This window comes from Telmatherina bonti (genome assembly GCF_933228915.1).
Source record: "Telmatherina bonti genome assembly, chromosome: 3".
Lineage (NCBI taxonomy): Eukaryota > Metazoa > Chordata > Actinopteri > Atheriniformes > Telmatherinidae > Telmatherina > Telmatherina bonti.
Genome location: NC_136621.1, coordinates 5,707,459 through 5,733,584, shown reverse-complemented (window position 1 = coordinate 5,733,584; position 26,126 = coordinate 5,707,459). Strand labels below are relative to the sequence as shown.

General features: G+C 44.5%; 1 protein-coding gene across 1 annotated transcript in view; it reads right to left on the bottom strand.

Moving 5' to 3' along the window:
• The window catches only part of slit1b (slit homolog 1b), a gene marked incomplete at both ends in the record, with an annotated part of 152,810 nt that overhangs the window by 102,306 nt on the left and 24,378 nt on the right, over nt 1-26,126 (bottom strand). Inside the window, 10 exons of the mRNA XM_079265052.1 lie at nt 56-127; nt 376-447; nt 3,255-3,326; nt 4,406-4,553; nt 4,637-4,800; nt 4,872-4,943; nt 5,123-5,194; nt 5,282-5,353; nt 24,463-24,534; nt 24,614-24,685. Coding sequence (XP_079121178.1) covers nt 56-127; nt 376-447; nt 3,255-3,326; nt 4,406-4,553; nt 4,637-4,800; nt 4,872-4,943; nt 5,123-5,194; nt 5,282-5,353; nt 24,463-24,534; nt 24,614-24,685 — 888 coding nt within the window. The remainder of the gene's footprint in view (nt 1-55; nt 128-375; nt 448-3,254; nt 3,327-4,405; nt 4,554-4,636; nt 4,801-4,871; nt 4,944-5,122; nt 5,195-5,281; nt 5,354-24,462; nt 24,535-24,613; nt 24,686-26,126) is intronic.

The window sequence follows — 26,126 nt, the reverse complement described above, 5'->3', positions numbered from 1 at the left end:
ACATGTCAGACCTGTGAACTGAGACGGACACATGCATGCAGAGGTTTGGACTTACAGCAGCTCCAGAGAAACCAGGCCATCAAAAACTCCAGCAGGCAGCTCCGTGATTTTATTCCCATACAGAACCCTTAAGACAGAGAGCAGCGAGGAAACAGGTCTGCATCCGTCTGCCAGACATTTTCTACTTTCACACCAATACATGTTCGCATATAAGCCTTCAAGCAGTCCGAACACACACACCTGCACACACATTCAGCTTGCTGTGATTGCTCTGATGTAACAGTTCTGTTTACACAAAGCAGGTGCCTCTTTGAATTATTCATACAAACGCAGACAGTGGAAACATGAGGAAGAATGGAGGAATAACACACTCACAGCGAGTTGAGCGCCCGGAGGCCGTGGAAAGCATCAGGAGCGATCTCGGATATCTGGTTGTTGCTCAGGTCTCTGGGAATGAAAGAAACAGCTTGTGTGTTTGCCTATAAACAGCTTTTCCTGCTGTTTGACCAGATTCATGCGGTAACAGCTTCCTTTCTACCTCCAGTCTACAGATATGAAATGTTAACAAATACATCCTGATGTGATCCAGAAATCCATTTTGATCCAGAAACTCTTGTTATAAATCATATTTCTATAGAAATTAAGCTCTTAGCGACCAAGGCCCATTGTTTCTCCAGTGTTAGCAATGCTAAGGCACAAACTGTAGCTTTTGGATGGATCGAGGTGTTTTAACCTGTTCATCATGCTCCATCCCATTCCTGCAGTCGGACAGCCATTCATTGGTCCTTTTCCCCAGACAAAGTCTGGAAATCCCTTTTTACGATACTTCTTACGACTTACGATAATGTTCTGCCCTTCGATACCCTGAAGCAATTCCACTGAGTAAGATCACAGCAAAGTTGGAGGTTAAAATGCTTCCTAAATTCTTTCCAACCTTTCGACTTCTGCATAGAATCCAGACTGACCGAGGTAGTCACTTTCAGTCTAGACTATTGAAGCTAATTCTCCACACTTTGCAGATCCAACGTGCAACTTTCCAGGACGCTTAGGACCGTTGACATGGGAATGGTCAAATACCTTGGAAGGTTAAACCTTTTGAGAGGCTACTGCCGGGTCCCACTTACTGAACACACATCTGAGATGTCTGCATTATGAACTCCTGATAAGTTTCTGCAGAACACAGCGATGGTGATGGTACGCGTAACTGTAATGTGCACGTCGACAACCTCATCCTTGATACGCCCAATTGGAAAAACCATGCAGCCGTTGTCCGAGAGGTCGTCACCAGGCTGAGGAAGTGTTGCTTACTTTAAACCTTGCTAAGCATGCTTTTGGAAAGGTGACTGTCACTTATTTGGGAAAATAAGTACGATTAGAACAAGTAAGTCCCATTGAAGCGAAAGTTGCTGCGATCACTACATTCCCCATTCCCGTCACCCGGAAAGTTCTGCAACTCTTCCCTGCTGTAACAGGATATTACCGGTCATTTTATCAAAACCTTTCTGCTTCTCTAGCTTGCTAAGCCTAAAGATTGACTTTGTGTGGACTTCTGAATGTCAGCACACTTTCGACCTTGGAGTTTTTGCGCCTACGTGCTCCCGTTGTGTCCGCTCCAGACCTATCCAGATCTTTTAACCTGGTGGTAGACGCCAGTGGCGTGCATGCTGGTGCAGTCCTGCTGCAGGACGGTGAAGATGGAGCTGATCATCTCATCTGCTACTTTACTGCAAGTTTAACCAACACCAGTTAAACTATTCGATCATTAAATAGGAGACCCTGGCTCCATTGTCAGCTTTACAACATTTTGACATATCTGCAATCTAGCTTTATGCCCATCCAGGTGTTTGCGGATCATAATCCTCTGGTGTTCCTTGACAGGATGTACAATCACCTCATGTGGTGGGCACTGATTCTTCAGGAATAAACTCTTCAAACTGAGCATAAGAAGGGCAGCCAACATCTTCACAGATGTCCTGTTCAGACTGTTTATAAGTGTATTGTATTGTTTGGCACAGGAGCACAGCAGCAAGCATCGAGTGCTGATAGAGGCCCGTGAGGTTATTTAAAAAGGGACATTAAGTGTTTTATGAACTTCAACCTTGACCTTAAAAACAGCAGCAAGGTCCGTTGGGTGTGTTGGGTGTGGACATGTCGGTCCCCACATTCAAACTCCATAGTGACATAGCAAACAGTCAGGAGCTTGATTAAAACACTGGATCCCTGCAGAGTGTTGCTGAGCCGGTCTTTAAGGACCAGAGTCTGTCAGGTTTACATGTTTCCCTGCTGCAACGCACCTGATTGCAACAGCTAGTTGCGTGGCAACTTAGCAATTTGAATCTTGTATGTCGTCCAAGAGGTCCAGAGTTGGTGATCCCAGATCCAGGCCACGATAGAGTGAAACAGATAGTCGCCATGGTAACAGTGCTATACAAACAGCAAAGCTCAACTTTCAGAAGGAGAAACAAAGCAGGATTCACCATGAAGTGTCTTAATCATCCCAACTGGTTTCACCATCCACACACCGACAGTTCTCGCGTCCAAGACGCTTCATGTTTTCATCGTTTTGGCAGTGAAGAAGAAAACAAGCATTCCTCCAACACAAGCTTTAATCATTTTGCACATGAAGGATCTTTCATATAACTGTAGTTTTTAAGGCATCCAGAGCTGAACTCACATCTAAACTGTGGAAATACTCAGACGTCTCACATCTTCCTGCACATTTCAGCTCTTTGGTTTGTTTGACCTCCACTTTGTTCACCTCCACTGGGAGTCTGTACAAGTCACGTGACTGATTATTAGCTGATTATTAGTATTAATTCCCATATCTGCCAGCTGATTTAAAGTCGAGTAGGTTCAACCCAAAAGGCTGACAAAGTTGACTGATGTTTACAGATTCAACTTTTATAAAGTAAAATCTGTACAGAATGTGAAGTGGAATGGTGAATGTGGCAAATGAGTTGCAGACGTCACCAGTTGTGGTTGGATTTTACTTTTTCAGTATTTAAAAAAGACTGAAAAAGTGCCACAAATAAAAACTCCTGATGTATGACATCTTTTTCTCTAGACTTCTCAGGATTTCTCTCGTTTTTATGGCAGCAGTCTGAACAATGTGGCCCAAATGTTCCTCTTCTAAACCATTTACTTTACTCTTCTCGTGGGATTGACGGAGTCCCCAGAACACACTGTAAACACAGTCAGTGTGTAGCTTGGATCATTCAGCTGTAACTCTTGAAGTGATTCATGAGAGGACTCACATTCGCCGAAGCTTCTTGTAGGAGGTGAAGGCTCCTGGAGGAACTGACTTGATGCCATTCTGCTCCAGACGACTGCAAAGAGGAGAAATAGACTGAAACATCTGAGACAATCAGTGCAAACAATCCTGCTGGAGGTAAAGAGAAAAATCCAACTTATGAGACTCTAAAACAAAAATAAAAAGCTTTTCTTGAATGAGTGCTTTATCCTTCCATGTCTGAACTGACCTCATCACCATCAGTGTGTGTAAATGCTAAATACATCCGAAAATGAAATCTGAAGATAGTTTTTGGGTTTAAAGACCGACGTGTATCGCCTGGTGTGACTTCGGTCTTCGTGCAGGTCTGGGATGAATCTGTCCAGCTTCTCAGCCAGCAGACCTGATGTTAAATCTCAGCTGTAAATCTGGAGCTCACAGCAGACGTTCTGAACAACTGGCTTAAGCATAAAGTCTACGTGTAAACATCCATGTATTGATTTGCCTGAGCTACTCCTCGCTGGGTTTGTCACTCTGCTGACTCTGAGCTGGTGACAGACGTCCACCGGCGTGTGGAGACGGTAAAACTCCAGAACCCACGCTGCAGGTTTCCGTTCTGCGTCCAGGAAGCCTGAAGTGAATCAGTTACATAAATAATGCTGCGAGACCCTGAAGGCATGACATGAACTTCCAGTTTTAATGGACTGTCATTGTTGGCACCTTCGCATACTGGAATGTCTAACTTGAGTTTAATCTGTATGATGGTGTAGTGGTTAGCACTGTGGCCTCACAGTGAGAAGGTCACTGGTTCGAGCCCCTCCCTTTGAATGGTGGTCTTTCTGTGTGGAGCTTGCATGTATGTGTGTGTTCTCTCTGGATACTCTGCTTCCTCCCACCATCCAAAGTTAGTTTATTCTAAACTGTCTGTAGGACTGAGATTGTCAGCATGAATGGTTGTTTGTCTCTCTATGTGGCCATGTGATGGACTGACACCTGTCCAGGTGTACTTGCGTCTCGCCCAGTGCTTACTGGGAAGGACTCCCACTTCCTGTGACACTTACTTGGAACAGGCAGTTAAGAAAATGGATGGATAAGTTTCTACTTTCTAAAAGCCGGTAAAACAGTATTATTAAAATGGTTTTAGTTGAAGAATGAACTCTGTTTTTATATACACACATCTCCGTCATGGCCTCCGGGAGGTGGGCTGGAATGGCTGTGAGGCCCCTCCCTCGACAGTCCACAATATTGTTGCTGCAAGAACACATGGGCGGACAGGATCCAGACGCCAAACTGCAGGGCTGAACGAAGGCGCTGCCACTGTGGCCTGAAATCAAACAGCACCAAACCATTCTCAGCATGCGGCGCTTTTTACCAGACGGGGAGGTGGGTCCTGCTGGGCCACCGTACCTGAGCAGGCGAAATCGCTCTTCCTCAGCTCTGCGAGGTTGAGGCCCCTCAGAGAAGGCGGAGAGCTGCACTGGGTGTACAGGCCCAACGCCGACCGCTGCCGCAGCCATGGCGACAGCCAGGCCAGGTGGCAATCGCAGCGCAGCGAGTTGGAGTGGAGCCGACTGGGGAGGAAACAGGGAGCGTTAGGAAGACTGGGCGTTCTGGGAAAAGGAATCACAGGAGGAATACTTACAAGGTGCGGAGCTTTGGCATGTGGTTGAAACTGGAGACTGGAATACTGCTGATGTTGTTGTTGTTCAGCGTGCTGAGAGAGAGAAATAAAGAAAAGATGCAACAGAGGGATAAAACAGGGAGCAATGGAAACTGGACCGGTGAAAGGAGAGTCGGCTGATCATGTGGCAAAAGTCATACAAGAACAACACAAGATATAAAAATAAGACGGCAAATGCAAAGCCAGCTGCAGGTTTATGGTTTTATACTCACAGCACTTCCAGAGATCGCAGCGCTCTAAAGGCCCCCTCCTCGATGCAGCTGATGTGGTTTTTATCCAGCTGACTGATAATAAAACACAGATCCAGTTCCATCAAACATGACGGTTCCTTACAGCGTCGGCTGCATCGGGTCATGCGTCTAGTCACTTACAGGTTTTTGAGGTCAGTAGCTCCTCTGAAAGCTCGCCTCGGGATGGCCTGGATGGCGTTTTCACTTACGTCACTGAAACACAGATTCCAGATTGATAGTGGCTCCATCAGCATCACAAGTCATGTTTGCTGATCTCAATAAATTCAACAACTCAAAGTTTCCGAAAAATCTGCTGCTATGAGGTGTGGTTAAAGGAGGACCCGAACCCAGAAATCCCCCCGAGGAGCCAGGCAGACGTCAGAGAAAAGTTCTCCTGTAGGACAAACCTTAAGGCTGCGCAGGTGAAACTTCCTGACATCGAGCGGGAGAGATTGTGAGTTGAAAATGTACGGTGTCTGTCAGTGTCCAAAACTCTTCCAGACTTAAGCCCCGTTTCCACCAGGTGGAGTTGGGGCGGGTCAGGACAGACTCTTTTGCATTTCCATATGTGAAAACTGGGACATGTACCTCATATCCGATCCAACTCATTCTACTCTTCTGATGCCCTTCGGTTAGGGTACCAACCTAACCGCTCCGACCCGAAAGGGTTGAGCGGGACACATGCAGTTTGTTAAATGGTTAAAAAGGGTTAGGAAAACAAGAATGGCTCTTTGTTTAGAGCAACATTTTCCTTTTTCATCTCAAATCTCCTTTAAAAGGTCATCACCGTTGACATTTCAAGGAGGTCCGCACTTTCCTCGAGATTCCTGAACAAAAGAAAGTGAATGAGCTGAAGCCTGAATGCAGAGCGGGGGTGACAGTCACACAGCTGGGACACAAAGGAATAAAACAGGAAACTTGCCATTAAAATATCCGTCTACACCTAAAACACGAGCAAAAGCAATGAACATGAAAAACTGCAAGACGTCCACAGAACATGTTGACGAGAAAACTCCCAAACAAACCCAGACCCACCGACCAGGACGGTCTGTTGACAAACTGGGAAACAAGTTTGTTTCACATGAGAAAGAAAGTAAAGATTTAAACAAAACATCAGCAGAACTTCACTGCAGCGGCTTCAACTCGCCCTTCAGGCAGCTCCGCACCATTACCGCCCAGTTTCATACCAGTCTAAACACCAGTGCTTCATTATCTAGACCATGCAGTTTTCCATCCAGCCCAGAAGGTCCTGCAGGGAAGAAACTGGACGGCTCAGAGACCTCAGAGGATCACATGTCCTGAGAGATGCCACGCTACAACAGTTCAACAGCAGCAGCAGAAAACCAAGCTAATTCATGAGAATAAAGATTTGCATTAGTGTGTGTGTGTGTGTGTGTGTGTGTGTGTGTGTATCTGTGTGCGTTCGGAAGACGGCAAATCAGCGTGGACATCCTCTGTGGTTCCCGGGACAAGCTCAGACATGCTCCATTAACTTCTGGGTCAGCCCAGAGGCTGACAGAGGAGGAAGCAGCCACTTACTGATATACTGGCTCCCAGCAAAGCACAGAACCATCTCAGGATCGCAGTGAATTAAACTGACTCTTCAGGACCAATCTGGGACTCTGAACCTTTTGAAAAACAACATTATGAGCATGAAAACATTAGAAAAGCAACCCAGAAGATAGATGACTGATGTGCTGTTAGAGACACTGAACAACTGTGAAGTAGTTTAGACCATAGCACACATCTAGGCACACAAATCCACCCAGAGCATTCGCTGAACCTTGGAAGTGCTAAAAACGCGTTTCCTACCTTAATAACAACAAACGTTATCAGCTGTTTACTTCAGAGAGAAAGGAGCTAATCATCCTTTGCCAGAAGCCGCCAAATCATAAATACAAAATCAAAGTTTTGTAACAGCATTTTCTCAGGTGAAAGTTGGAAAATCGAGGTCCTGTTGTAATTACACGTAGCACTGCAGTGTGCAGCTAAAGCAGAGAGCTCGTAGTTCAGCTAGCATGTCTGTGGACAGTATAAACAGGGACGGCTGTAGCTCAGGAGGAAGAGCAGTTGTCCTTCAACTGGAAAGTTGGGGGATTGATTCCAGGCTTGTGTCCTAGGGCAAGACACTGAACCCCAAGCTGCCCCCCAATGTGCCTATCGGGGTATGAGTGTGTTGGATGAGTGTGTGTGAATGGGTGAATGGGTGAATGTGACAAGTAGTGTGAAGCACTTTGAGTGGTCTGCATGACTAGAAAAGCGCTATAGTACAAGTCCATTTACCATAAACTACTTGGGTATCATCACTAATTTTCTGAAAAGATTTGATTTGATTTTAATTAAATCTGGTTCAATAAATTGATTCAGTTACAAACTGTGCAACGACGGTGAGCCTGTTTGCATGGTGATTAGATATCTGGGGGAAATCAGATCGTTGTAATAAGCTCATTTGGTGCATCTACGTCCAGTTCAGACATACCACAACAGTACGCCGTCAGTGCACACAAACACACACATACGCACACACATTTACAGCCAGTGTGTGAAAAAAATAGTTTAACTTTTTAAATATTCTGATGGTTTCATTTAGCGTTGTGGCTTTAAATGTTTTTTAAAGTTTTGATCTCAGATAACAAGTTTACATTCATTAAACCTACAGAGAATATTAGAGCCATTTGAAGTCTTTGTACGACTATGACGCTGGTTTGATTCCCGGCTGGGGGTAAGCTCAAATGGTGCTCTTTTTGTGTGGAATTTGCATGTTCTCCCTGGGCACGTTCCCCCCCTCCCAAAAGACATGCATGTTAGGTTAATTGGTTTCCATAAATTGTCCCTAGGAGTGTGAGTGTGCACGGTTGTTTGTCTATCTGTAGTTGCCCTGTGATGCAAAGTAGAGTGTGCATGCCCCATATTGCATATTCATTGTGACAGACGTACTAACCGGATGGAGACGCACTATTTTGCCCCTTTGAAACCTTCAGTGCATACTGTTAATTTATTCATTTAAAAATTCTTCTTGCATATGCAATGACTTTGCACACATTTGGGTACTTGCAAACCTTTAGTAGATCTTGCCCTAAATATATAAATTTATTATTTAAATAAAACAATGAATGAAATTAAACTGTCCAGGGTGTATTCTGCCTCTTACCCAGTGTTTGGATAGACTCCAGCTTCCCCGCGACTCTTAATCGGATTAAGTGATTTGGAAAATGAATGAAAAATCTAAAATTTGTCCCATATCTAAAGTTAAGGTTCACTTGACAAAAGGAGTCTGCTGTCAATGACTACCTGGCAAGCCTGTTCCTCTGTCCCGGCGCAGGGACTAATGAGGTTGTATGATGTATAAAATGTAAAGTAAATTTGCCTTAAAGTAGACTTTATCAAATCAGTTTTTTAACAGCAAAGATATTTGGGGATAAAAAACATATTTCTTCTGTTAAGCCTAAACAGAAGTCACAGACGTGTTTGCTGTTAAGAGCAGATGAGTCATAAGTACTGAAAAATAGCAGTTTGATGCCATCTGAGGTCAGTCATAAATACAGAAACATCACTTTATTGTTGAGCATGAAGTTCTGTTGCATCCTGAGCATAAAGCCAGCAGAGGAGGTGACGATGGACATACACAGTGACAGAGGGCAGGAGGAGAGGATGATTTATAGACACACTGCGTGACGGTGTGTGGGCGCTGACTGATGGAGGCAATGGACAACAGACAAACAAATTATAGCATGAGGAGAGTCAGGTGGTCCAGCAGAGCCTTAAAGTAGACTGAATACTCGTGGAAACTGGTGGCAGCACACGTGCACATGAAGAAACAAAGAAGAAAAATAAACTTTTCTCTCTGTTACATGTTTGTTTGTCTCAATGATGTTTTCTTTTATTAACCTGGTTCCCAACGCAGATTTAGTTTGTTGCTCAGAGTGTGTGGACTTTCTCCAGGAACCATAGTGACCAGTTGTCTATCCATCCATCAATCTTCTACCACTTATCTGGGGTCAGGTCGCGGGGGCAGAAACCTAAGTGGGAAAGTCCAGACTTCCTTGTTTTTTACCAACTCTGCGGGGGGATCCCAAGGCATTCCCAGGCCAGCCGAGCGATATAATCCCTCCAGTGTGTCCTGGGTCTTCCCCGGGGTCTCCTCCCAGAGGGACATGCCTGGAACACCTCACCAGGGAGGTCCAGGAGGCATCCTGACCAGATGCCCGAGCCACCTCAACTGGTTCCTCTCGATGCGAAGGAGCAGCGGCTCTACTCTGATCTCCTCCCGGATGACTGAGCTCCTCACCCTATCTCTAAGGGAGAGCCCGGCCACCCTGCGGAGGAAACCCATTTCAGCCGCCTGTATACGAGATCTCGTTCTTTCGGTCACGACCCACAGCTCATGACCATAGGTGAGGGTAGGAACGTAGATCGACTGGTAAATCGAGAGCTTCGCCTTCTGGCTCAGCTCCTTCTTCACCACGACAGACCGGCGCAGAGTCCGCATTACTGCAGACGCAGCACTGATCCGTCTGTCGATCTCACGCTCCATCCTTCCCTCAGTCGTGAGCAAGACCCCGAGATATTTAAACTCCTCCACTTGAGGCAGGACCTGACTCCCGACCCGGAGAGGGCAATCCACCCTATTCCGGCTGAGGACCATGGTCTCAGATTTGGAGGTGCTGATTCTCATCCCAGCCACTTCACACTCGGCTGCGAATTGCTCAAGTGAGAGCTGGAGATCACGACCAGATGAAGCCAACAGGACCACGTCATCTGCAAAAAGCAGGGACCCAATCCTGAGGCCACCAAGTCGGATCCCCTCAACACCTCGGCTGCACCTAGAAATTCTGTCCATATAAGTTATGAACAGAATCGGGGATAAAAGGCAGCCTTGGCGAAGTCCAATCCTCAATAAAAATGAATCCTACTGCCGGCAATGCGGACCAAGCTCTGACACCTGTCGTACAGGGACCGGACAGCTCGTACAAGGGGGTCCAGTACCCCATACTCCCGGAGTACCCCCCACAGGAGCCCCCGGGGGACACGGTCGAATGCCTTCTCCAGGTCCACAAAGCACATGTAGACTGGTTGGGCAAACTCCCATGCCCCCTCCAGGACCCCAAAGAGGGTATAGAACTGGTCCACTGTTCCGCGATCAGGACAGAAACCACACTGCTCCTCCTCAATCCGGGATTCAACAATCCGGCGGACCCTCCTCTCCAGGACCTCTGAATAGACCTTACCAGGGAGGCTGAGGAGTGTGATTCCCCTGTAATTGGAACACACCCTCCGGTCATCCTTCTTAAAAAGTTGTTCAAATAATAAATCAATCAACCAAGTAACATCCAGAATGTGGTTCAGATGTCTGATTGATCAGGAAGAAAGTTCAATTTTGATGTTTCAGTGGATCTTTGTGACTTTTGTGAGTGGATGTAGTTAAATCATCTGTGATATGGTCTCATGTCGATCAATGGATCCTGAATCCAATCTAATCCAGATCATGTTGAAACTTGTGATTTTCGGCTCGGTGTGTAAGCATCCTCCACATTCTCCACAGAAAGACACAGACACATGACCTTCACTTGCCACATGAATCCATCACATATCCAGTTGTGTGCATTCCATCAGGACATGCGAGCTCCCCCACGGCCACTCTTTGGATGGAGAAGATTTAATCAATTGCATTGAGAGACCAGCTGACCAGATCCATGTTTTTTTTTTTTAAAGGAAATGCAGAAAGAGGCTCAGACAGATAGACTGACAATACAAAGAAGCAGCAGTACAGAGTGGGAACAGGGGGGAAAGAAGGACATCTGGCTTCTTCGAGAGCAGGAAGTAGGAGAGATCTGGCCCTTCAGATATAAATTTATCGTTTTCATAAAGCTGAATGAATGGAATTAAACTGCAATAGACTGGCGACATGTCCAGAGACTGTCCTGTCTCTGGCCCAGTGATTGCTGGGATGGGCTTCTGCTTCCCCACAACCTTTAACTGGAATAAACTGTTATTAAAATTAACAAAGGAATAAATAAAATCAAAATACTTTGTCCTGAAAGGGAAAATTAAAATGTAATTGAAAAAAAAAGTTTATATTTCATCAAAACCTTTTTTAAATATGTTTAAAGAAAAAACAATTTTAAATGGTATTTTAGAGCTTCTTATTTACTGTTAATTTCTTGATATTTACTTATCTAATTAATTTATGAAATATTTTATTATTTATTTTTTATATTTCTTGTTTCTAATTTGTTTAAATCTAAAACTAACCTGATCCATTAAAACAAGTCCTGATACACAGAGATGCCTGGAAGCATGCAGGTCTCATTATTTGGACCGGGACCCCATTAAACCTGCTAAATCTCCCAGGAATAATGTGCCCCACGAAGGCTGGAAAACAAGAACACACACACGCACACACACACACACACACACACACACACACACACACACACACACACACACACACACACACACACACACACAATATTAAAGATGCTTTCCATTCAGGTTGTCAAGATATCTGTTGCCTGGACACAGTAAGTCTGGAGATGATGTTTACTGGAGGGAAACACAGCGATCACAGCTGGACATGCGAGTGTGTGTGGACAGTAGGTAGTCTCAGAATATTTGCTCTCTCTCTCTCTCTCTCTCTAACTATCTCTTCTTTTCTCTTTCTGATCCCTTCTGTCATCTGTATCCACCCTGGCTGCTCTTCATCCCATCATTGTTCTGCAGTCTCTCCTGTCGTTTTGCTAATGTCCTCCTCACAGCAGAGGGTGAGAAAGGCAAACTTTCCCACTCGTTTCATCTCCTCATCACCTCTCTGTCCATCACTTCCCTCCAGCTTCGGGTCAAACAGTCTGACTGATCCAACTAAACCTCTCACTAAAGACCCATCTGTGATGATCCTTCCTACTTTTTTAGTTGCATATGGTCTGCCTGTATTTACACTTCATTCTTCTTACGCAGACTGGATTTACAAAAAATAAATGAATAAATAAAAGAGAATTGACTGGAGTGGCGACTGATTCTTTAAAAGACAGGAAATATGAACAAATCTTGTCATTGTGATTTATGTGAATCATTTTTACTTTGACTCAACAGCTCTTTGCAGCTTTTATGACTGATCACCCCCCAGGAACTAGACTTGTTTTAAACATGTTCAGTGATACAGATACTGTATTATTTTCCTTCACTTATATCTTGATTTACTGGAAATTTGAGGTTTATTCTCACAATGCATAGCTGTGAGGGCGCTAAAGACAGAGATTAATTGTCATAGCTGCCTCACTCCTCCCCTCTGCGCTGTGTGCATGACTTCATCTGCAAGTCAAGCCATGTATTCATGTCTCTAAAGGAAAATAAATTAAATAATTCACTTGACTTTGTAAACCTGCTAGAGCAGGTGTTTCATATAAGAATATAAATCAACGCATCTTCCTGCCAGGTTGTGTGGATGTATGTTCATGCATTAGAACAACTAATAAAAGCTATTTTACTGCTTTGACCCGCAGAGGGCTATTTTACAACTTTTATTTCCAGATTGCAAACCGCTGTTGTCCCACCTGTTTATCAAACAGAGAAGGTTAATCAGAGCATAGCCATGATATTTATAAGGTTAAAGGGTTGAGGCGTCAAATATGACCAAGTTTTTTATGTTCATGAAACATAAATGGAAATCATTTAAGCATTTCTGCAAAATCTAACTCAAAACTACCTTAGTGATATTCTCGGCATAAACTGTCAGCTGTGATGCCAGCTGCATGTTTTAGCTTTAGATGCTGATCTATGAATGTGATGAAAACAGGGTAGGGTGCTGTCCATTCAGATGCCTGAACATTCATATTTCGTAACCGTGTAATCAGGAGTGTTAACATCAGACTGAATGCAACACAGAACCCTTCCCACCAAACGCCATCGGCTCTTAGTTGTGTTCAACAGGAGGTCTGACCATTAAAGTAGAATGAATACAACACCGTTCCTCAATCACAGCAGTTGGTCAACAGTGCAACACACCAATAGATGTATGATATGCTGAGATGTAACCCTAACTCAAGGTGAAAACTCTGTCAGGACAAACATCTGAGATGATTTCATTCATCAGCCACTGAGCTGACCAGGAAGCTTCCATTTAAACCTCCCAACATGAGTTTTGACCCATCTTGGTCAGATTGGCTGCTGCTAGTTCAGAAGCCAGGATTTCACAGATACCCTCTGAATACATGCATGAGCTTGTGTGCATAGTTTTAACATCATTCTCTTTTTTATTACCAACATAGAGCCAAACAGGTTGGCAAACTGCATTTTCTCTCTTCTCTCCTGCAGAAATGATTGTTTCTCACAGACCCAGTGGTTTTATTTCAGGTTAATAAAGCACAGTGATGCTGTCACGTTGAAAGACTATCATGAAGGCAAGTAACCTTCACTTGGTTTTCGTTGAATATCCTTTTCATCTCAGTCAAACATCAGCTGTCTTTATCCACACAGGTCAGCAGATAGCCTGTGCAACAACATATTTAATATTTCATTGTCATAGTCCGGTTCCCCCAACAGACATGGTTTAAACAACGTGAATAAGTTATCATCTACACTCCAAAAAGATACAGAAAGTGGAGGGAACAAAAGAAAGCAGTAAAAATAAACCTCACAAAGAGCACAAGATTATGTCTGTGTGTTTCAGAGGCCTGAGAAGTAAGAAGGGGTCAGATGTTGGGTTCAAACGTGGGTCAGCGAGTTACTTTTCAGTGTGTCTCAACGGTATTATGCAGCTCCAAGCATTTACAACACTTTCTCTACAGGTCAGAGTACAAGTTAGCCTGTTAGCTCGACCAACACTGGAATATGTAAGAAAACGTCGTGCAGTTGCAGATGTTGTGCAGCTTCTAACTTCCACAGTGGAAGTCTATGGTCCAACAGCTTTATCAGAAATTTAGCTGGATTAATGTCCACTTAAAAGCAATGAAAGTAAATCATTTCATCCACCTTTATACATAATATGTGTTCCAAACATTCATTAAAGAGCGTTAAAGACACATTCTGTAACTTTTTGACCTTAAAACTCGGCGTCCTGGACTTGTTCAATGACACAGTGACATCTATCATGTGCATTCCCAGAGACGCTGCTGGGCAGCAGCGTCCCGAAGTTAAGAAACTGACCCTATACAACTTTTACATCTGGGACACAACGTCACGTTTTGCTTCATGAGAAGGAAATGGCTGTTCTGGACACACAACGTAGTAGATTCAGCAAAGAAACGCAAGAAGATTAAAAGAGAGACAAAATAAGAATCATTGTAAGATGATGGCTAACAGGTCAGGTAGGATGCAAGGTGGATGCTGAATTAGCCGTCGATAGGGGGCGTGTGGCGGGAAAACGAGTAAAGATTTGTAGTGTGTCTTAAGTATTAATCAGATTTGGAGTGAGAAACAAAGTAAAACGGAAAACCAAGATGTTATTTTTGGCATCTCATTAACTAAGACCAAAGGAGAAAGAAGATGATAAAAACAGTCAGATGTGATCAATGTAAAGCTAAAGCCTGAGTTTTAAGTCAGCTTAAAGACCAGCTGATTGTTTTACATCCCATTTCATCTGCTCTGGACTGCGCTGACCACAGTGCTACAGGACACACACACGACACACAACCATGTTGCACATTTTCAGCTCACACAACATCCCAACACACACACACACACACACACACACACACACACACACACACACACACACACACACACACACACACACACACACACGCAAACTGTGTAGCAAACCATTAGAATAATATCTCTCCATTCCCACCAGAGGTGGCGCTGCACTAGTATTTAGCAGAAGAGAGGACCAGACCGGCGCGAAGAAGAAAACTCTGTTTCCTCCACCTGCCAGTTAAACATGGAGACCAAACTATGGCTGTTTGGGGTTTTTATTGTGTCTTATGCAAGTATACTGCAGAAATCCACTGCAACAATGGACGCAGTATGAACACCAGACCAGGCAGAGGACCCTTAACGCCATCGCTATGGATTTACCCACAATGCAATGCTACGCCACATGCAAGAAGGGACTTGTTCTGTAGTCCACTTCCTGTATTTGGTCCGCTTGAACTGGACCGAGACCTGTGTTTGTAGGCGGGCCGAGTCCGATTGTTTGGTCTGAATCAGAATTGGTTTGGCAGATTCACATTTCCCCAAACGAGGCGACTTTCCGAGCAAACGGACTCGGATTCTAAAAGGCTGATGTGCCCTAAAAAGTCCTTTCAGGTTGTTGTTCATCGATTACATGCTGCTGCTTTCCTCTTATAAACTTTATTGTTCTGTATCAAAACCAAGTCTCGTCTTCTTCATCTTCTTCTGTCCTTCACGTCTCCTCCGTCCATCTGCTGAGGAGCAGCGAGGGAAGGAAAAGATGAAGAGATGAGATAAAAACACAAGCAGGAGAGGAAGAGCTGAGGGAAAATGGAGCAGCTGAAAGAGCTGCTGTCTCATGGTAACGATGCGCTCCTTCCATCGCGCCGCTCCGCCACTCTCAGTGTCAGGTTTACTTTGGACGGACATTACAGGAGAGGTCAACATTTGTGGACCGACCACCAGCAAACACACATGCAGACACAGAATGGGCAGAAGAACGGCTGTTTGCAAAGCGTCTGTCCACACGGCGGCTCTGCTTCTCCTGCCCGAGTGTTTCAGCCCACACAGCAGGAAGCAGCACACACTACAGCGCCAAGAAAACTCCAGTTCTGGGAAAATCCTTCAGCTGTCTGCTCAGAGATGACAGATTTGAGTCCTGCAGATCGTGTAAATAGAGGAAAGCATGCATTTGCAAATGGACTGAGCACAGAGTGTGTTTGCATGTCTCCTGTCAGCAGGACTCCCCTCGTCCCCCGCTGAAACGCTTCATGTTAACTTAATCTCTGATCAGTTTCAGTCACCTGGAGGGTTGGCTCGGTGCAGCTTTATCTCTGAAATCACACTGATTTGTGTCCAGTAGTTACCGTAAGTCTCTGGGATCAGTTAGGTGTCACAGGCAGAAAACTGATGAAGGAACCGCTAAAAGGTCTCACTTCTCATGAAAAGTACCGTCTGTCCCGTTTGGCAGTAAACATAATGGACATTTCACACCGCGTCCTGTTCCATCCAGGACAAACACAATGTGGTAACTTACACTGGGAGAACATCGCAGTGACACGTTACTGTCACGCTATTGATGAGGTGATTGAATATTTAAGAAAATAAAAAAGTGAATTTGGTCATTCCAACTCTGCTGGCAATAAAACAAACGCTGGACAATAAACACTGTAAGTGCTTAGAGAATACTATCTTCTGTCTTAAACTAATCCGACTGTAGCGGCAGAACGGCAGCAGAGGATCTAACCCTGGGGTGACCAAAGTCGGTCCTCAAGAGCCGCTGTCCTGCAGGTTTTCCATGTATCCCTGCTCCAACACACCTGGTTTTTATCACATGGATCCAACAGCCAATGACGTTCTGCACAATGACTGATTGGTTTGAGTCAGGAGTGTTGGAGCAGGGATACATGGGAAACTTGCTGGATTGTGGCCCTTGAGCACCGGCACTGGACACCCCTGATCTAAGCTGCCTGGGAGGATCTTAGGCAGCATTCCCATCAGGACAGTCCGCTAGACTGGGTCCAGTTGGAGACGTGGTCCGGTTGGGGACTGGGTCCAGCTGTAGGGGGGTGTATCCATGCGGACCGAGATCGTGTTCACGCTGCACTTTGGTCAAACCAGTCAAACCATTAGAATAATATCTCCCCATTCCCACCAGAGGTGGCGCTGCACTAGTATTTAGCAGAAGAGAGGACCAGACCGGCGCGAAGAAGAAAACTCTGTTTCCTCCACCTGCCAGTTAAACATGGAGACCAAACTATGGCTGTTTTGGGTTTTTATTGTGTCTTATGCAAGTATACTCCAGAAATCCACTGCAACAATGGACGCAGTAGGAACACCAGACGAGGCAGAGGACCCTTAACGCCATCGCTATGGATTTACCCACAATGCAATGCTACGCCACATGCAGGAAGGGACTTGGTTTGTAGTCCACTTCCTGTATTTGGTCCTCTTGAACTGGACAGAGACCTGCGTTTGTAGGCGGGCCGAGTCCGGTTCTTTGGTCTGAATCAGAATCCGTTTGGCGCGTTCACATTTCCCCAAATGAAGCGACTTTCTGAGCAAACGGACTCGGATTTGGATCAAAAAGCTGATGTGAATGTGCTCTTGGTGAACCAGAAATTGCTCATATATTTTGGTTGATGGTGATAGTTTAATGCTGTTAGTCCTGGTACAAATCCCAAATTCATTTATAAATGTAGGATATTTTTACAAACATCTAGTTTCAAGGCCCCCCCCCCCCCCCATTTGGGATCCACTGGTCTAAAACTAATGGCCCACTCGTGCTCGACACAAAAGACAGACACGCAGACAGACGGACAGTTTGGGCCATGTCCTGCATCGTTTTCAAGAAGCTTATCTGTCCCTTGATCCAAAAACAGAATAATACCACTGGCAAAAGAAACCAGAGAAGAAAAAAAGGAACAAGAAGAATAAAATGGCAGAAACCAAATTTTAAAAAAGATCCAAAACCTTAGTGGTTTTCTGGTGTTTTTGGATAGTAGTAATCAGCTTTATTCACCGCTGCCAACCGGTGTCACCACACGGAAGTAAACTCCACTCAGCACTGCCCACTGGTGGACGAACTCACTCAACAATGACGGCAATGCAAAAGACGCGTGGAAGTATGATGTCTGGAAGAAAGGAGAATGGTTACAATGGATGTCTCCGTTTACAAACGTAAGGGAGCATCAATGGGTCTTAAGTCTTATCTCAATGCAGCTAAAGCCGAAACGAACCTTCGCCTGCAGCCAGACTGGGTTCTGCAGAGTCTTCATAAGCAAACGAGTTTCTGTCTCAGGTGAAAAACAACCTCAGCATTAAAGCTGGGGTAGGTGATGTTGGGGAGCTGGCAAGATGTGAAAGTGGCGCCCTGTCTTGGCTCCTCCCCATCTAATCTAGCCCCCCCCCAAGTCTGGTTCTGCTCCTTGTGTGATTCAAGGCTTGGGTCGGATTGGTCAGCGTTTTTACAGATTTAAAGTAAACTGAGGGGTCTAACTATATTTCTTATTGTTCATGATTACAGAATGTATAGACTACTATCAGGACGAGGAACCGCTTCACCCAGAGGAACACGTCTCTGAGAAACATTACATACTGGAGCTTTAACATGTTGATGAATGAATGTAAAAATGAATAGAATTCCCTTTTCTGTTCATCTTATTTAATTTTTTCTTTCTTTTAATTAACTCGAATAATAATAATGATAAATAATAATAATAATAAAATAAAAACTATAAATTTAAAATTTATACATTTATAAATTTTCATTATCTAATCATAACAATAAACTTTTTTCTCATTTAAATTTCTTCTTTTTGTCGTTTGGATTTTATTTTATTCCCTACAGACATTACTGTCTTACTATTACACCGTTTAGATGTCCTTGTTCACACAGTGTTTTATAAACAAAGCTTTTATTAATGCATATATGTGTCTGGGTTTGTAAAACCATTTAGAAAAGTAAATATAACCCAAAAGAAATGCAGACATAAACTCACTTTCAGCCAAATATTTGATGCGAATGAACAACCATGAAATGAAGGTCTTCACCTCAACCCCACAAAGCGTTTCCCATGATTCACTCTGATACTGGACACACATACATATCATAGATGCACACGATACATTTTTAATTATCGAGATGCAAATTTGTGCAGTTAGCGTTCACGTGAATGCAGACGAGATAAATTGTACTGTTTTTACACACAACGTACCATCCTAGCATGCTTTCCTCTTTCCAGGTAAATTAGTCATGTAAACCGTGAGCTAACGCTGGCGCTAACCCGCTGCAGCCTGGCAGCTGCCGTCGCCACCTCAGACAGACACACAACGTTAATTAGTCGCGCCCACATGCCAATCATCTGCTCTAATGAGGACAGCTCTGCCTTCTGCCTAATGAGAGGAACTCAAGTGTCTTCAGGGAAAGTTAGCTACAAGGACACGCTTGAAGAGACACACATTCAATCAACACACACACTTTTAATTCCCAGAACATTTCTATTATTGCAGCCGCTGTTGGCTTTCAGAACCCGGGTTTAATTCTCTGATTCTCTTCCTGCTTCTTCAGTTCACAGGAAAAAGGTTTTCTGGCAGCATCTGAGGGAACATGTAATAGAAACGAACCGTCTGCTTGATGCTGTTCAGGTTTCCTTCATGCAGTTAAAATCCCGGTGACCCAGTGAGGAACCAACTCTGAACCAACTCTGAAGAAAAGATGTCCGTCTGATCGGTATCCATGGAGACCGGAGTCAGTACATCTTCATCCAGCTGATACTGCTGGGGGGGGGGCATGTTTAGGAGGGTGATATGAGTCTGAATACCAGAGGTTTTACTTTCTGCTGATGGTTTTGAAGCTGAATGAAACGACAGTCTGAGCAGCAGCTACGAGGCGCTCGGCTCAAATCCTCTGAATCCTGAGGAGCTCCAGGGCTTCCTTTAGCATCTTCATCAGCGTAGGAAATACTGATGTGTCCTTTCTGTAAGTAACAGGATAATTCTGTCCCACAGCTTCATGCACTTTCAACATAATTATTGGTTATTTTTATATAAAATGTTCTTCATGCAGATTAATATGAGCAGAGGAAGGTGAGAAGGAGCAACCTGCAAAAATATGTCTCATAGTTTCCTTCTGTTGGAATTATGATCATATTATGAATATTATTATATTAAGATGATCTACTAGATACGATCATTAATGTTATTTAATGTTTGTGGTGAAAACATATCCGGCGGTTTTGGTAACAGCTGTAGTTTCCCTGCAGACTTCCACCATGATGTAAGTAATGCTGTGTATGTTGCATCGGTGTTAGCATGATCTCCTGACATCATCATGTTTATCAGAGAGAAAAGCTCAGAAAAGGAACAACAGGTAAGACCAAATCCTGGTTGGATGTCAGGATTCACAGCAGATGACTGCACCACACTGGAACCAGCAACATTTAGCTTTATTACTGTGTCTGAACACATCTGATCTGAAGAATTCAGTTTAACTTGTGCAGAATTTCCTGACTTTCTGGAAACAATAGGAGAAGAAATGTTGATGTCCAACGGAAACAAAACTCGGCTTTGATCCCGTCCTGTCTTCCCCTAGCTCTAACTTTTTTTGTCTTTACTAAAACAAACAGTACGAGCTGTAATGCAAAGTGGGATTACGTTATGTTGGCGAAACAGCCACGAACAGTGAAGATTATCTCCATCTGACATTACAACTAAATGTTTTCATGCACCCTTATCTGAGATATGGAACCCACCCGTCATCAAGTGAACGTTATGCGATCAGAAACTTCCGACTGGTTTGTTTACAGAAAACATTTTCATCTGAAAAGTTGTGCAATCGTAAGTTGAGTGAAATGAAAAAAGTAGAGAGTTGCAAACAAGCCGGAGTCCCCAGCAAGGGACAGGGAGAACAGATGCTTCTAGAAGCCGCTGCAGAGGAACCTTTGCTATTATGTGTGGTCTCTGATGTCACTGCTAATTCCTATCATCATCATTACTACCAGTCATTACTCTTATTATTATTATTACAGAATGTAAGTTAAAGTAGGAGCCTTGCGATAGACGGGTGACCCGTCCAGGGTGTTGCCGGCATCTCGCCCTAAGACTGCTGGGAAATGCTCCAGCTCCCCGGATCGGACCAGGCGGTACGGATAACGAATGAATGAAGTTAATGCAAGTAGACGTCAGAATAAAGTTAATTTCACATCACATGAAGCAGAATGTGACAGTTTACTGGATGGTGTTACAGTGCAGATGTTGTTTTTGTCTGAATCCATCCACCAACAAGCAGCAGCAGCTAGAAGCACGGTGACGTCTGCATTGTTACAGCAGCAGTCGTGTCAAAACGGCCAAAGTCAAACACTCTCATGGTTTCATTCCATCCAGTGTTGTCTCGCCTCAGCCTCCAGAATGACCCGGTTCTGAATGGAAGAGCTACAAACCGGGCTGTTGGTTCTGCATTTCAGGTGCTGGACTCCCCCCCTACTCACTAACCTGAAAAGTTCGCAGACACAGAAATTTCACAAATTGACCTAAACTGCATCACATTTAGACTATCTATCCTGTGAGTTCCTTTTAAATCATTACATATGAATAATTTTATCTTTGATTTGTTCCTAAATCTTAGATCTGACAGCGGATGGCGGCGCAGCAACAAACCCAGGCTGCAGCTGAGAGCGTCGGTCGAAGATCCACCTGCTGGAGCTCGGTCTGAGCGAGCCAACCATAGTTCGCCTCCAGGTTGAGGTAAACCTGTGTGTGTGTCCTAAATGCACTTCAGTCCTTCTTATGTACCCAAGGGGAGATACTGCGAGGGGGCAACACACTTCCAGGCTGCCTCCGTTTATCACGTGGAGCGTTCACACATCCACACAGAGCCAAGAGAAGAGTGGAGGTTACAGGAGAGCTGCCAAAACCAGAAAGAATCCATAAAACAGAGGAGAAAAGAGTCGGGTGTTAATGCAAACTGAGCTCCCGGTGATCATTCAGTCACGCAGAAAGAATCTGTGGGGTTTGATCAAAGTTTATCCAGTTCAAAATCAGCTGAATGAGGAAAAAATCAAGGATTTAAAATAAATAAATAGCTTAAGAAATGCAACCAAATTATTCCTCAAATCACTAGTCTAAAGACACAGCAGCTTGGCCGACACGCTAAACACTCACCGTAAGTCCGTTTACGTGCACTTTGCACTATATACCACCAAGCACATTCACAAACACACACACACACACACACACACACACACACCGGTAGACTCATCAGGGGGTCCCGTGTCTTGCCCAAGCGTCCTTGGGCATGTATTGAGGCCTGGAAGCCTGGAATCGATCTACTGATCTTCCAGATGGAAAACAACTGCTCTTCCTCCGGAGCTGCAGCCGCTGCTGAGAAACTCATGTAAAGGAATCTTCCAGGAGATGATGATGCTTCCTGAGTGATTCTTCCTGCAGGATGGATGCTGTGTTTTAAAGCAAACTGAAAGTTCGACTGATCACCACATTATGTTTTAGCTTTAGGTTAGTTCAGTTAGCTCTTAGCTACAGGCAGCTGGGAGTTTGATAGATGTCAATCATCCACGTACAGCCTCCCTCTCAGCTCCACCTCTTTGCCCATTTTTGTATTTTCTGGGAGAGACAACATGCGTGATTCTGCCAAGATGGCAACGTTGGGAACAACCAATGAGATTTCAGCTCTTCAGAAACATGCTAATGGCGTTATGGAGGCTCTGCCCATCTTTTAGTTACAGTCCATGGTACCTGCAGCCATCCAAACCAACAGACTCCGACCAGCATGTACGCACAACTTCACTTAACAGAGAGACAGAGGTGCAACGCCTGCAAACAACTTCACAAATATGTCAATAAAATATAATAAAGATTAGGAGAGTTCTTTAGCTAGCTGCTAGATAGCTAGCTAGATAGCAGAACATAGCTCACTGATTTATTTTTGAGCTTCTGTTATAATACTTTTTATTTATTCAAATCATCTGCTTAAAGCCTCAGTGTGTAAGAATTACTGTAATCTAGCGGTGTGCTAACTGAATGCAAACAACCGAGTAGTGCTCTCTGCCGTTTAAGCTCATTACTACCACTACCGAAGGTCAGGGGGTTTAAATGTCAACATTTTGCATGTTTCTCCTCCCCTCTAACGACACGCAGGGATTCAGAACAAAACTACAAACGGCTAACAAGTTTTTCCCCTTTCAGCTCCACGCCACATGGCCGCCTTGTACAAAGCTAATGATAAGAATATTGGGAGCAAATTTAAGATTTTAAAAATGAACTAAAATGTTCATTTTTACAGTAACAGTTACTTTCTAAATGAGCTAGCATAACTAGCATTTGTAACTAGTTATTAGCACAACACTGCAGGAAACTCACCCTAGTTTAGTTTCGTTCAAAATCATTTAGAGCAACATTAAGTCTCGTCTTTGTTCCTTTTGCAGCAAAGGAAGCCAGTCTCCAACAACAGAGAGAAGCAAGCCAGTTTAAATTAAGTAAAACACAGACAAATAGGCGTTGGATGATGGAGGAGAGAAGGACGTAAAGAACATTGTTTTGTTATAGAGATGCGAAAAGAGAGAAAAAGCAGCAGACAGGCAGAATCTGAGTGGGTTTGTGTGTTTCCCATCAGGCTTTATAGAGTCTATCAACACAGCGGGAGGAAAGAAATGGCTCCTGGTGGAGGTAGTGCTAATGGCTTTACTCTGTCAGTGTGTGTGTGTGTGTGTGTGTGTGTGTGTGTGTGTGTGTGTGTGCTGATTGATCGAACATGCCAAGTCCATCTCTGCTTTCCCTGCTGGGAGCCCGAGTGTGAAATTGCCAAAACAGCAAACAGCAAATAATCAGGACAGACACACACATCCACAAGCACACACAGACACACACACACACACACGCACGTACTTTCTATCACCAAACATCATTCTCACAAACTGACTCACAAACACACACACCTGTTTATTTCCACTTCTTTCTGTAAATACTGGAATCTTTCATCACAGGAGAACCAAAAACTACATTTTTCTCTCCATACAGTTCTCATCCATTACACACACACACACACACACACACACACACACACACACACACACACACACGCACCCTTCACTCTCACCAATAGATGAGTGAAAATTTCATTTGAGGAAAGTGTGATTTTGCTTTTGCTCCGTCTCCTTACAGCAGCGTGTGTGTGTGTGTGTGTGTGTGTGTGTGTGTGTGTGTGTGTGTGTGTGTGTGTGTGTGTGTGTGTGTGTGTGTGTTTTCACACATCTCAGGCAGTAGCTCATTCCCACATTCCCACATTCATATTGATAACTAAGACGTTGGAGCATTCAGCCACTTTTGTGTCCATGTTTTCAGTTCTGAAATGAAACAATAGTTCCTGTAGATCTGGACCGGTCGGCTCCTCTGGTCCGAATCAGAATCCGTTTGGTGCATTCACATTTCCCCAAACGAAGCGACTGTCCGAGCAAACGGACTGACATGAATGTGTTTTTAGTCTGATCTGGTTTCTCTGAATCATCTTCAGTCAGTGGAAGAATGGGATCAGTCATGACAACATGTGGAAGCCAAGTCCGACTGTCTGCAGGACCGATGAGGAGCAGAAAGCTGCGGTTTAGCAGCCGGGGGACTTTTTTGGCCACAGATTCGGTAAAGTAGAAAATACAGGTTTAAAGTTCTCACACAGAGAGTATGCAGCGCTCTGCTGCTGTACTCACAGTCGAGACAAAGCTTCATTCTTCTGAAAGAGCAGCTCTGGAAGTTGGCTCAGACGGTTTCTGTTGAGGCGACTGCAGGGAGAGAAAAATTAAAATCAGATTCAGCTTACTTTTAAATGTGTGAATGAGTTTCATTGAGTTGTCTCCTCACAGCCTTTCCAGCTCCTTCAGCTCATCGAAAGCACCTCTCTCAACGATGCGGATCTGGTTCTCCATCAGGTGGCTGAAAACAGACAGAATCATTTGGTTAAAACGTAAAAATGAAAAAATAAGATTAAAAGATTTCCAGATCTCATCAGGCCATATTTTATTCCCATTAAACATAAACAAAGTGTGACATTTTATTATTTCGTGGAAAATATGAGCTCATTGTGAATCTCACGGCAGCAACGCTCTGATAAAATTAGATTTATTAGATTAATTTGGTCAACTGGCAACAGGCTGGTAACACGACTGGGTATGAAAGGAGCACTTCAGAGAGGCAGAGTCTCTCTGACAGAACGACGTACAGAGCTTCACTCATCTGAGGCAAACTGAGTCAAAACTAATGAAATCATTTCAGAAAACATAATTTGAATGAAGATATAATTTGCTCCACTGCCGAGGTCCGGCCTGGCTCAGCCAGTGGAGCAGATCGTCTGCGAGGAGTCGCCAACGCGATGCCGATGAAGAAGACACGGACCGGGCCCTCGGCCTATCAGGTCCCCTTGTCGGCTCGAAACGTTGATCATCAGCTGCAACGGATCCTAACAAGGGGCAATCGCTTTCTCTTCGTCCGCCACTGCTGACCTGGGCGCCACCACAGCGTCCTCCACGGTCTCCAATGGCAATCCCATCGCATCCATTGAAAGCTGGCGGCGCTTTGCTGCAGATGCCTTCTGAGATGAACGCCGCGCAACGACAGAAGCAGCCAGCAGAGTTCTGACCAGCTTGGAGGCATTACGCCATGCAGACATCAGACGGATGGTGGAGCGGTCGGTCCCTTGTCGAAAGCCGGTGCCAACAGGACCTCAAAGCGGTTGGTGAGTGTGAGGTCATCGCAATCGGAGACCCTCTTCCTGCAGCAGACCACTTCGGACCAAAGCGGGCGTTTCAGGGATGAGCTGGAAGAGTGCTGAGGTGTCTCGATCTCAACGCACCGTATCCCGGAGAGCCGCCTTCAGCGAAGCGATGTGTGCAGACTGTTGGTGGGCCGGGTCAGTCTATTCAGCATTTCATCTGATTAAAGTTCATCAGAGAGCTTACAGATGTCCTCTTAAGTGTTGTCAGCTACAAGTCAACATTGAGAGGTGCAAGGCAGCCATCTTGTAATGATTCATCACTGCATTAAAAGCAGACATGATCTTCTACTGGAAACCAGTGCATGGACTCAGGAAGATTCCAGAAACCACAGTTCACCCTGAAATCCACACCTGCAGGTTAAAGCTCCATCATATGTGAAGAGGATCCAGAAACACGCCGTCTTCTCTGGACCAAAGCTCATTTTAAACGTTCTGAGTGGAAACCTGGATGAAGATGTGGAATAGTTTGTGGACAGCATGGACGGCGTGTCCTGCAGACTAAAGAGGAGAGGGAGCATCCAGCTTGTTATCAGCCTGCATCTCTGATGGGATGGGGTTGCATTAGTGCCGATGGCGTGGGCAGCTTCCACATCTGGGAAGCTC